This window comes from Solanum stenotomum, chromosome 1, assembly GCF_019186545.1.
Source record: "Solanum stenotomum isolate F172 chromosome 1, ASM1918654v1, whole genome shotgun sequence".
Taxonomy (NCBI): Eukaryota; Viridiplantae; Streptophyta; class Magnoliopsida; order Solanales; family Solanaceae; genus Solanum; species Solanum stenotomum.
In genome coordinates this window covers 26,337,786-26,351,309 of record NC_064282.1, presented here as the reverse complement: position 1 = coordinate 26,351,309, position 13,524 = coordinate 26,337,786, and the positions used below count along the sequence as shown (strand labels likewise).

Below are 13,524 nucleotides of genomic sequence, written 5' to 3'. Positions count from 1 at the left end.
CTTTGGTGGTGCAAATTTATAATCCAGTTGTGATCAGGGGTGCTCTCTTAAGTTAAACAAGATCGTTATACATTTTTATTTGAAAAATAAAAATCACCCCCAAATTATAACCAAAACAATTCTCCATCTTCTCTAGTTATACTGACTTTTTCGATTTCTCTAAAACTTCTGGCCAAGTTCTTCATTTCCCAAGCTTCAATCAATTACAATCTTCAATTTCCTTCCCATTAAAACCCTATAACACCTCATTCGCATTCCCAAACTCCATTAGCGCCGAGTAACTTTCGCTCTCCCTCTTGCCACCATCAGAGCACCAGAGAAGGTAGTCTACTGCCATCGCCACCGCCCTGGTAGAGCAGCAACAAATGCTCCAGTTGTGGATGAGGAGAAGACATAATTTGACATAGTAATCCATGGTTGTATTCAAGAAGATGAAATTTGAAAAGATGTCATTGAAGAAGAAGTGAGGAATAGATGAAAGAGGCAATGGTTGTCGTTGTCTCTTTTTTTTTTTCCATTTGGGTCAGGGTGTCTATGGGTTATAATTTGGGTCAGGGGTTTAAGTTATCTGGGTTGGATATTTTAATTTTTGGGTTAAAATTAAATAATTTTGGGCAAGTCACATTGAGATGATGCCACGAGTCCCGCCGTCTATCATAAGGGTATATACGCACCAAAATTTGGACGGTAAGGACATGGACGTCCTAAAAGTATAACGGAGGGTATTTAGATACCATTTACGATAGTTCGGGGGTATATTTGTCCCTTTTCCCTATTATTATTTCTATTTAATTTTCATTTTCATTTTCTTATTTCATAATATAAATCCGTTCTTGTTTTTTTTTTTTTAAAATAACCACCCTATATAATTTTCATGTAATATAGTATTTTTTTTCAATTATTTATTTAATATAAAATTATAGTTTATCCTACAATTTTAAAGAACAACTACGAATAATTGAAAAAAGAAATCAACAAGCATAACCACAATCACAAGCACAAAAATTCTCTGAATCATACACTGTTTTTTTTTTTGGAATATTGTTAAATCTGAAAAAGACTTACCGGATTACCCAATTATTGATGTGATTTTTAAAATTATTATGTTATTTATTTTATTTTTAAATTAAAATTTTCACTTTATCATTTAAATTTTGTGCATTCTTTAGAGTGAAAATTAATAATAATATCAAATCATCACTTAAATGACGAAAACTGAAAAAATATTTGAAATATTATTAATTCGGGATGAAAGTAGTATATATTAAATAATATATTTTTAAAAAATATTGTATTACATTAAAAAAGAATTACAAATATTAGAAATTTAATTAATAGTCTAATATGAAAAATTATATGTTAATTACAAATAATATATATAATATTAAAATAATGAAAAAGTGAAATAGAGAATAGAGAGTTTCTTAGAGTGTGATTGGAGACCCAATTCTCTATTTTACTCTCTAAATATAGAGGATGGAGGGTAAAATAGAGAGGGATTGAGATGGTTTGAATATCATACTCTCTATTTCACTTTTTGATTATTTTATTGTTTGTTCTATTATATAATATTTGTAATTAACATATTATAAATCATATAAGATCATTGATTAAATCTCTAATATTCGTAATTCCCTTTTAATGTAATATAATATTTTAAAATAAATTATATTTAATATATACTACATCCTGAATTAATAATATTTCATTTTTTAAAATTTTCGTCACTTTAAGTGGTATAATATAAAATCATTATAATTTTTCACTTTGAAGAATGCCCAAAATTTAAATGATAAGATAATTTTTTTAATTTAAAAATGCAATACATAACAAATAATCTATATACAAGATAACAATACAATACATAACATAATAATTATAAAAATCACAACAATAATTTAGTTGAGTATTTATGTAATGTTTATGTAATTGTATTTCATTGATGATTTCACTTTTATTTGAATTGTCCATTAATGTATATAATATTTGCTTGCAAATATGTTATTTAGAAATTTAGTATTAAACATAATTTTATATTAAATTAAGAATTTGAAAAGAACAAATTTTATATTAAATGAAGATTATATAGGGTGATTATTAAGGTAAAATTGTGATTTATATAGCATGTGTTTCTTATTCCTCATCATCTTCCTCTTTATCGTCTTCTTCTCCTTCTACTATTTTCTTTCTCATTTGAACAAGTAGATACTTGAAATATGCAAGGTCCTATCATCTCATACAATAATTTTCAATCACAATAAATATATTATTTTGATCTATTTTTAGAACATGTATTATGTCACATTTGAGGAGCGCCTTAATGAGTAAAAATTCACTCCAAAATCAGTATTTTAGTTCCACGTGACATTACTAATTTAATTTTTTTTCTTTATTAAGTAAACCCGCTTTTCATCTTCTCTATAACCTCCATTTATAGCCATGGGAGAGCTTTCCATCTACAAAAAAAAAAATCTCTTTTTTGAAATGTTTTTTTTTATATCTAAATTCAATCTACATACATTTGGTAGAGAGATGAGGGATTTTTGCTAACCGACTGATGTGAGACTCCGTCGGGAGAATAAGATTACAAATGGATAGTAATATCAAAGAACTAAACTAAAATTTTAGGTAAAAAAATCCCTTAAACAGAGGTTTGGGGTTAAAGGAAATGGTGTGTAGCACCCCTCCCATTCGAAAGGCTTAAATTAACATGTATCTTCGATATAAGACTAAGAATCTATATATATAATATAGCTAAATATAATCTAGGTGACGTGGCACCTCTTAATGACCACCATTCACATTTATTTTTTTTCTCATTTTTTTGAATTTTCTTATTTATTCTCTATTTATATGCTATATTAAAAGGTTAAAAATAACTTTAAAATTATATTTTCTTAATTACACCTCCCTCATTTACTCTTCTTTATTTTTCATAAATTTTTTTCAGTTTATGAAATCCAAAAGCCTATCATTAATCCTCTAATTAATAACTCCACCTAAATGGTTACTCTACAAAATAAAAAAGATTTTTTTATCTTCCTTGTGATTAATTCTCATGACTTCACCTATCACTATATAAGTATTAGAAATACATGCCACATTTGACAAAAATTGCTATCATCTCAGTGATTTAGGGTGTTACGGTTAAATATTTATGTTTTAATAAAAAAAAATTATGTATAAATTTTCATATTTTACATGGACTAATTAGTTTCTAACATATGGAGTCCAACTTCTTATTTTACAGGTAAATGTTTAAAGTAACATGTTTGAGGAGCGCAAGATGGATCAAAACTCGAGACTAAGGAAAGGAGAGCTTCTTATCAATATTAGAGAAGTGATGCACCTTTTTTTAAAATCAATTTTATTTATTTATTTTATATTTTTTCTATAATTCTATTTGCTTATTATTGTACAAAAGTAAATATGTCAATTAGTATTTCATCCTCCCATTTCTTATATGTAAAGGAGAAACATAGAGGAGGTGTCTCTCTTTTTAGGCATTTTTTCTTATTTAATCAATTATTTTATTGTAAAGGTAATTACTTAATTTATTGTACACAAATATTTTATTAGTAGAGGAACAATTACAACAAAAACTCTCCATATGTCTATTTACAAGGACTAAAAAATATCTATAATTCACATCTCTCTAATTTTCACTCTTAAAAATTTTAATAATTTTTTTGCCTTCTCCGAATTACAAAATGATAATGATCTTAATATTTTAAATTCATCTCTCTTTATTATTTAATTTACTTATAGTCAATCTATATATCTATATGTATAATCTATATCTATATATTAGAATATAAAAATTATCTTTTAATTTTATATATATATATATATATATATATATATATATATATATATTATTTATGTATTTTAATTATTGTACAAAAATGAATATGTCAATTACTACTCCTTCATTTATTCATATTCTTTAATATAAAAACTTAATAATCTTTATTTTCATTACTCCTATATAATGTGTTATGTTTATAAAAAAAACACTCCTTTAATTTTCTTAATTTATGTTACATATGCTATGTTAGAAAATTAATTTTCTTTAACTCTTAATTATGAGAAAAACTCAAAAAGTCCCTTAGTTAATTAATATTTTCCCACTCTATTGCATTCATCCCATTCAAGCTAATTGTTGCTCTTAAATAACCTATAAATGGGTTCTTTAAAATTTCAGTTTTTTTTAATCTTTGGTTATCTATCATAATTATCTATTTTAAAGACATTTCTTAACCATTATTGTCATAATTACATACTTATAGTGAATATGTATAGCACCAAAATGATGTCTTTCACCAAGATTTCTTGCGAATCGAGGTATGTAAGCTTTCATAGTGTTGGGTTCGTTCACCCATACGCCAATCATGTGATTTTTATTCGTAATTTCGTTCTTGAGGTTGAATGCTTTGAGTTTTTGAGGTTTTGTGCTTCTTTCTTTGATAATGAAGTTCTTGTTGAGTTTTTGAGGTGAGAGTTGCGAATGAATGTAGTTCTTATGTGGGTTTTCGTTGAAAATGTTCTGGGTTATGAGAATTCATGTATTTTGAACTTAGATTTGCAGTGGGTATGAGTTGAATCGAGATTGGGAAGGAGAAGAAAAGATCAGACAAATAATTGTGCCCAGGTCCGTGTCGCGGAGGCGCTTAGAATTTTAGTCCAAATAACTACCCCACTCTCTGCGCCGCGGTGAGGATACGGAGTCCTTTGCCTTAAAAATTATTTCGCGACCAAAAATTTCATTCCATCTCCGCGTCGTGCCAGTGTTCTTTAATTTAGGTCTTCACTTGTTCTTATGTTCAATTATCTTAACATTCTTAAATCTTTGAGAGGTCCTACATTCCAAAGCATAATTCTTGGATTCACATTTCAAATTCAAGATAGAGTTAAGAGTAAAGTTCAAGGGAGTTCTTTCAAGTCATTTTGAGAAGTCTTTTACAAACTTTTTAAACTTGTTTTAAGACTTGAGTACTTGAGTATGAGGACGATTAGAGTTGAGTTTAATTTTTCAAAATGAATATATGAGAACTAAGTATTCTCAAAGAGTAAATGTTTTTACATTTAAAATGAGGGGAAACATCGATTTCCAAATGAGTTCATGGGGAGTTTTGAGTACTATCTCTTTTAAGAGAACCTTTAGTAATAATCTCAAAGTTTGAGGATGAGGAAATGTTTTTAAACATATGAGTTGAGTTATAATTTGGGAGTAGTATTGAGCACCGTTATGGGGACGAGTTCAAATAACTCAATGTCTTCATAAACCATGTAGCCAACGTGGGTAGAAAATGGTCATACTTTTTAGATGATTCTTTATTGATTTTAAGCATAGCTTAGTGGATCCACTTAGTTGAGGATGTCTTATACTCTGGCAAGGTATAAGACAATTTTGGCAACGTGGGCGAGACGTTGTATCATCACATAGCTCATAGTGATGGTTGTCGGTTAGAGAATCTTTCAAATTGAGTATTTTGTATCTTTACATACAAATAAGAGTTTTATTGTATTTTAAATACATTGAGTTATAAATTAGTGTCTTAACAACTTTCTTTATAATGCATCTTATTATTGCTTTTATATTGTACTGAGTTGAGTATTTCTGAGTTCTTGAGTATCTTTGAGTCTCTTGAGTATTCTTGAGTTGAGTTGCGTTAAGGTAAGTATGATTTCCTTTTATTAGTCCAAGCTTATAGATTATGTTCAGTGTTTCTCTTACATGCTCGTACATTCAATATACTGATGTCATTTGACCTGTATTATTTTATGATGCAGATACAGGGAATCAAGATCAACAACCGGTGCTCCGTTGATCCATTCGAGTTCCACTAGACTTGGTGAGCTCTTTGTTTTCCGGAGGGTTTCACATTTAGTTTACATTTCAATCTTTGTTTATTAGGATGACGTGAGTTTTGTCCCGACATCAATCTCAGTTAGTAGAGGCTTCATAGACAGACAATAGAGTTTTGAGAAGTATGTTTCAATTCCATTGTTGACGTTCTAGACTTGAGTTGCCTCTTTGGCCAGTGAATATTTTATTTAAAATATTATGAGTATCTATTTTGAGATTGTGAAAGTTTTACTTTTGAGTTCACATGTTGTTGAGCAAGTCTTCCACTGAGAATTATGTCAGGCAAAGGGTTCACTTGGGGCCAGGAATAGTTCTCGAGTGTTGGCCACATCCAGGGTATAGACTCGGGGAGTGACAATTTCAATTGGATTCATCCCTAATTGGATTCTTATCACGAGGTCACCCCAATTTCACACACTTAAATGAATTTTTAACTTTTGCACATAATTTCATAAAGTACTCATAACTTTTTGTACAAAACTTCAATGGATGAATGATTTGATGTGTTGAAACTCAAATTTAATTTTTCATAAATTGAGAAAAATATCTAACTTCACACATACGATTTATCATAGTTTGGATTAAGTTTCATGCATTTTGCTTAGTTCAGCGTGACCCAAACCTATGAAGTATTACATTAAGCCACACTAAGAAAGTTTGAAATAGGGTTTTGAAGATGAGAGTGAAGCGGGGTGTGTCCATTTATGTGAATAAATTCATATGCATGTTGGGAAGATCAATTACAGAAGTCATCGTCTTTTGAATATACTAGTGAAATATAGAATAATGAAGAGAGACTTACATATGATGTTTATTGATTTTTAAAAAATCCTATAATAAGTCCCAATAGAGGTCCTATGGAGATACCTATATGGTACAAATGTTTTGTGGCCTACATTAGGGAATTTAATGACATGTATCACAGAGACTCAAAAACACTTCTTAATTGAGATATTATTGCTCTAGGGATTATCTCTTTGTCTGTTTTTATTTGCCTTGGTGATTGATAAATTAACACGGTATATTTAAGGCAATGTGCCATGGTGTATGTTATTTGTAGATGACATAGTACTGATTGATGAGACTTGTGACAAAGTTAACACTAAGTTGGAGGTTTGGAGACATACCTTGGTGTTTAAAAGGTTTAGGTTGAGTAACACCAAAAAACAAAATATTTGGAGTGTAAGTTCAGTGATGCAACACATGAGTCCAGCGTGGAAGAAAAATTTGTTGACTATACCATCCCCTAAAAGAACATTTCAAGTATCTTGGTTTTTTAATCCAAAGAAACCAGAAGATCATTGATAATGTTACATATCATGTTGGTACGAGTATATGACATGAAGACTTGCATCTAGAGTCTTGTGTGATGAAAATATACCACCAAAACTTAGAGGTAAGTTCTTATCACGATCCAGACCGCCATGAGTGACATCCACCCAAAACTTTAAAATAGTCAAGAATAGGAGATGCAACCCCAAACCAGAAATCAAAAAACTAAAAATATCTAAGTCCAAACAGATAATTAAGACACAGAAGAATCCATGGTAGCCCGAAAGAATAACTTACCCTTTGATTCAAATAATGTCAGTCTCACAATTGTGATCTCGTAGTAGCCGCCTGAATATGTTATGTATTCAACAAAGAAAGAGCAAGTGTAGTATCAGTACACAATCACAGTGTATTGGTAGGATCATTGGCCAGTTCCAAATGTATGAATGTAAACATGAAACCAAAATATAGTAATACAAGCCAACACGTATATCAATGAGTCACAACAAACATAGACTCTTAGTCAAAACTTTAGACTTAGCAAACCCATGAAACATACCCACATGATCACAACAACACATACCCAATAGTCATGAAACCCACACACAAACTGTTAATGTACTAGCGTGGCACCTAAACCAACTAAATGATATTCTCTATCAGGCATGATATTTGTGCCAACGGTAAGTACATACCCCGCGTAATATTTGAACCAATCATTAGCAATCTATATCAGCGCAATACCCGAGCGAACCAACAATCACAAATAACATGCACAATCACACTCATAATGAACAGTTATACTTGAAGTCACAAGTAAATTAAACAGGTTCACTACATGAGATTTATCAACATGATGTCATTTTATATTCATCCATTGTGTTTCCCCATATGAATTGCACAAGTAATACTACATAGCAGTTAATATGCACATGTCACATAACTTGAAAAACAAACAACAATCAGCTATCTCGAATCAAGCCTTGAAAATTCTAAAGAACTTAAGTTTTGCCCTTTTATAATGTCTTGACTTGTTATAGGTTTAAAATAATATAACAAAACATGATAATCAATGAACAATGACCTAAAAATAACTGGATTATACTCAAAACCTAAACCCCAAACCATTCCCATGATCATCCTATCCAAATCAGGCCCTTTTCCAGCATTAATTCAAGTCAAAATCCTCCCCTAAGAGTACCATCATAGATTCAAAGGCTTAAGAATCAAATTACAAGTTAGGGGAGTAATTAACTTACCTTTACCTAAGAAAATTAGTGGAAAACTGAAGAAAAATACCCTAAGTCACCCTTTCTTTTCCTAAGAACGAAATTGCGGAATAATAAGAGATTTTAAGACTTTTCTTGCATTAATTCATGACAGACCCGTTATACTGGCCACCAACCTGCTATAGTGGCCCCACCATAATGGTATTCCACCCTTTATAGCGACTTGCATGTATACAGAAACTCATAAATCTTTCTCAAAGTCCTTATTTCGCAACACACCCTTGAACCTTGATGTTCTAAAATAGCTTTTTCACGCTGAGTTCAATATCAGGAGTTCTACTCACCCAAATTCACTTTTAAAAAGTCCTATGGACTCCTTAACTCCTTAGCTAAAAGAAAATTCATCCGATACTTAAATGTTAACCTGTCCCTTTCTGCAATTTCCCTGGACCCCACCTTGCTCAAATTTCATCTAAGACTAACTTAGCCTAAAATTTTCAAGTCACTATCCAAAAAATTTTCTTACCCAATTGTTTCACCATTGGTATATCCATAATGATCGGAAGGGATCGTTACAGTTCTATATAGTAATGGTTACATCAACCTTGTTGTATGAGCGGAGAGTTAACCAATCAAGAACTTTTATATTTAGAATATGCATGTTGTAGATGTGTGAATGTTGAAATGGATGTGTGGATATACTCAGAGATATAATATTATAAATGAAGATATTCGAGATAATTTGAAAACGACCTCTATGGTGGACAAGATAAAGGAGGCGAGATTGAAATGGTTGGGCATCTGAAGAGGAGATGCATATGTTATAGTGAGGAGGTGTGACGAGTTGGATATGATGGGAATAATGAGAGGTAGATGTAGGCCATTTTTTTTTGGAGAAAGTGATTAAGCAAAACCTGACACAAATGCAACACTCTAAGGATATGACTGACACAAATGCAACACTCTAAGGATATGACTTTAGATATAAAGACATATAGGTAGCAAATTATAGTAATATGTTGGTAGGTAGTTAAGGGTTATCACACTTTTTAATTTGATGGGATTATGCTTGGTAGTAGTCTAGAGCACAATGTATGTTGTAGTATTAGCCTTATTCATATTTGTTACCATATGATGTTGTTACTATTCTTTCTGTATTATTTATATTGCTTTGTGTATTAGTTGTCATATTTTTTTCATTGACATATTTCTTTGTTTTTGTTACAATGAGTTATAGTTCCACATTGGTACGATAATAGATTGGTGGTCTATTTATATGCACTTGGGCAGTCTTCCCCTAATAAGTTAACTTTTGAGGTTAAGTTAGATCTATGTACCATATCTATATATGGTATCACAACAAGATCTGTCACCATTTAGACTCCCGATTTACGCTCATGTTGATCTTGGGAGTGAATGTGATATTAGAGTAAGTTAGAGTCCCACACTGATTAAGAAATGAATAGGCGGTGGAAACTACCAAGATGGAGTATGGTATGGGCAGAGGGAATTTCTGGTGGAACGATGAAATGCGTAGAGATTGGAAAGAACACCAACGACGAAAGCACTCTGTTGGGCCGACACTGACACTGAGAGACAAAAGTGCTACTGTCAAAATGTTGAATTTCTTTTTTTACACTGACGCAAATGATTTCCCCTAAGGAACCGATGGACCAACGCCTTCGTATGTATATCACCCGAATTTCTTGATTCACNCTGACGCAGATGATTTCCCCTAAGGCACCGATGGACCAACGCCTTCGTATGTATATCACTCGAATTTCTTGATTCACGGCGTCGAGTATTTGCACTTTAGAACTGGGACTGAGACATGACCCGGACTCCCATTGGGGGGGGGGCAGCGGTGGGGAATCTTGGACAATGGGTGAAAGCCCGATCCAGCAATATGGAATGTCCTACTCCTGCCTGAGCTTTTCGATCAACCAATCCCCTATTTCAGGGACATCTGTGTTAGGTAGGCCCATGAATCCTGATTAGTCGACTCGTGTCTGATGATCTGCTTATAAACACTTGAGCAATTCCCTTCTTATGAGCTACATAAAGTGTGCATGTACTATATTTGTCTCATATTGCGTTTGTGAGATTCATATATTGTAACTGTTGTATCATAACGTATTGCGTTTGTGAGAGCCATATATATTGTTCTTGTTGTATCGTAACATATTGTGTTTGTGAGATTCATATATTGTTACTGTTGTATCATAACATATTGCGTTTGTGAGATTCATATATTGTTATTGTTGTATCATAACTTAGAGAGAAGTATTGGAAACACCCCTGAATCTGGTATAAATTATTAATTTCGTTCCCAAACTATTGACAACCTTAAAAACATCCATCTACTTTTCTAACTAAACTTACATACACCCCCGATTTGCCACATGAAATAGCATGTGGTCTCAAACTCTTGTAATAGCATGAAGTTCTTAATAAAAAATCGAAAGAAGTGTTGAAAACACCTCTAAACTTGACTATAATTTAAGATTGTATTTTACTCATGTTGCAAGATCGGATGTGTATTTAAGTTTAGTTAGTCAAATTAAGGAGTGTTTTTACAACGATCAACAGTTTGAATATGAAACTAATAATCCACACTAACTTTAGAGATTTTTTAATATTTCTGTCTAAATTTTTATGAGTAGGAACTTGGAAAAATATTTTTTTTCTTTTAAGAATAGCGTGAAGGAACACGTGATACTGTTGGATGAGCCAAGACGGTCGACGACTTCTTTTGTTTTTGTTTTTGTTTTTGTGTGCAAAGAATCAAATGCGAATGGAGTCCAACGCAACCAACCAAGGGTCACACACCGCTTTTCTCGTTTTCTTCTTCTTTTCTTCTGGGAAAAAGCCATCATTTGCCCCCTCCCCACCGCAATAGCGCTGCTTGCATTTCTTACCTAATTTATCACAAAAAAAGAAGAAAGAATCATATACAGAGGTCAAGAAACTTGTACAGTTTTCTATTTGGGAGAGAGAGAGAAAGAAGATCTTGGTTTACCTAAATCTCTCATGGAACAACTTGTCAACTTCATTATTCGACCCCCAAGGTATGAATTGATAAACCCTTTTCGAGTTGACCAATTTTTTTTGCTAATTGCAATTGCTATGATATGTAAATATGTTTGTTTTTGTTTTTCTGTTTGTAAAGTTCGAATCGTTTTCCCAAATTCTGATGTGGGTTAGTTCGAATTTGATGTGGGGGGTTTTCTTTTATGGCAATTGCAGATGTGGGGCTCTTCTTTTTTATGGTTCTATTTATTGTGCTACTGGTTTAGGTTTGTTGACCGTAGGAGTTATTATTTTGTACTTCATGTGCTAAATGGGTAGGTGTAAATCAATGAGTTGTGGATTTCCTTTAAAAGTTTGGAAGTCCTGGCAAGGTCATTAGTTTGTCTTTATTTTAGGGTGTGATATTCTTTTGACATTTGAAAATGAAGTGTTCTCATCCAGGAAATGAAAATTCTGCAGTAATTTAGGGAAATTTGCAAAATGTTTGTCTTTCCTCTTTATCTTACATTGGATAGTGCATGTTTTGATTGGAACACGTATCGGAACTAATGACTGTGTGTGTAAGGTATGTTTCTGTAGTTTGGACTTTGGAGGTGTCTCTTAATATTGCTTTTCTTGAGGGAATCAACTTAAAAAAGCTACATTCGTGTTATTTATGAAATGCAAACATGTTGGGTAGGTGATGAGGACTTCATATTTAGTAAATTATATCCATCTCATATAGTGGGAATCCTCTTTTCGTTTTACGAAATTTCTTTCTGAAATTTTGTATCTCTTCCACGTGCCAATTTTCTGTAGTTAATTCTGGACGACTTCTGGTTCTAAGAATCTAAAAGAGGAGATATTTCTTAGACTTAGGGTTCTGATTCATCCATGTGGTACACGATAAAACTAACTTTGGAAAGGATATTTCCAGAAATAATCTGGAGAGATTTTTGCTTGTTATGCACTGGGAGTCAGAAAGGCGCTTGAAGCAGCGAGATATCTGTTTCTATGCAAGATAATTGAGGTTACTACCATCAGTTATCTGTCAGAAGCAAAAAGTTTTTTTGATTTCCTTATAACATAATATGTCTTGACAACTTATGTATACCAATATTCTTCTTCCAATCTCTTGAACTATAACAGATGTAAATCTGAAACTAAAGACCCTACTTCCTGTTGATTGCAGGGCTGAGTATGACCCTAAAAATGATCTGCTTGATGAAGAATTCATGCTTAAAGGGAAATGGTACCAAAGGAAGGATCTGGAGGTGAGTACATTGGTAATTAATAGCCTATTGTTATCAATAAAATTTAGGTCTCTGAATTACTTCAATGTTTTATGTACTCATAAATAGACTCTGTTTCTTTACCCTTGTTCACGCGTGTTCTTCATTTGACTTAATCTTTGTTAGCAACCAAGTAATGAATTGGAGAACTAATATGAGACAGTCGATGTTGGACAACCAGAAACTGATCTAGAAGTATATTTACAACCTATCAAGTAGGTTGAAAGTGTATAACGTGAAGACACATCTAGTATTCTATGGGAGTGAATGAAAATGAACCAAGTAGAGACATCTAATATTCTATGGGAGCAAAAGAAAGAATTATAGTCAGCTAATCAATTCTCAGGCCAATGTGTATTCAAATATAAACTGTTTGTTCATAAGACAACAAATGCAAGCAAAAATAATAGCTGACACTTTTACTTTGTCAATTTGACCAACTGAAAGAAAAATCTGTATGATTATTTTGTAGTATCAATATCTTAGGAAATGTGTTAAATCCCTTTGCTCTTTATAATTAGGGTGTAGAAACTTACTTCTTATCTTTCCAGTTCAAAATAATAATAATTTAGGGTGTAGAAACACTGAACATATAAGAGGTATGCTATTCTCTAGCCTCCGCTAGAATGATGTATTGAGAAGCAACAAGACAATTGTTATAAGTAATTCCCATTGAGGAACACGCGTTATGGAGAAATTTCATAGCAGAGATATGCTGTTTGCAGCTGGGGAATGGAGGATCAACCAAATCATGATGCCAAATTTAACTGTCTTATGGAAACACATAATGAAGGATTGGGAGACTTCTACTGAAACATCTAGTGTGAAGTGTGTAAGGGGGGGGGGGGGGGGG

General features: G+C 32.1%; 2 protein-coding genes across 5 annotated transcripts in view; one reads left to right on the top strand and one right to left on the bottom strand.

Moving 5' to 3' along the window:
• Nucleotides 1–13,524, bottom strand: part of LOC125869798 (glutamine synthetase, chloroplastic) — a 115,060-nt gene that overhangs the window by 13,479 nt on the left and 88,057 nt on the right. The gene's annotated exons all lie outside the window — the stretch shown is intronic.
• The window catches only part of LOC125869670 (uncharacterized), an 18,152-nt gene continuing 15,730 nt past the window's right edge, over nt 11,103–13,524 (top strand). The window contains exons 1-3 of one of the 3 annotated variants that reach the window (XM_049550137.1): nt 11,117–11,438; nt 12,317–12,409; nt 12,572–12,653. In XM_049550137.1, coding sequence (XP_049406094.1) covers nt 12,615–12,653 — 39 coding nt within the window. In that variant the 5' untranslated portion in view covers nt 11,117–11,438; nt 12,317–12,409; nt 12,572–12,614. Of the gene's footprint in view, nt 11,439–12,316; nt 12,410–12,571; nt 12,654–13,524 lie in introns of all 3 variants that reach the window. The other 2 variants (XM_049550128.1, XM_049550131.1) reach the window with 2 other exon arrangements.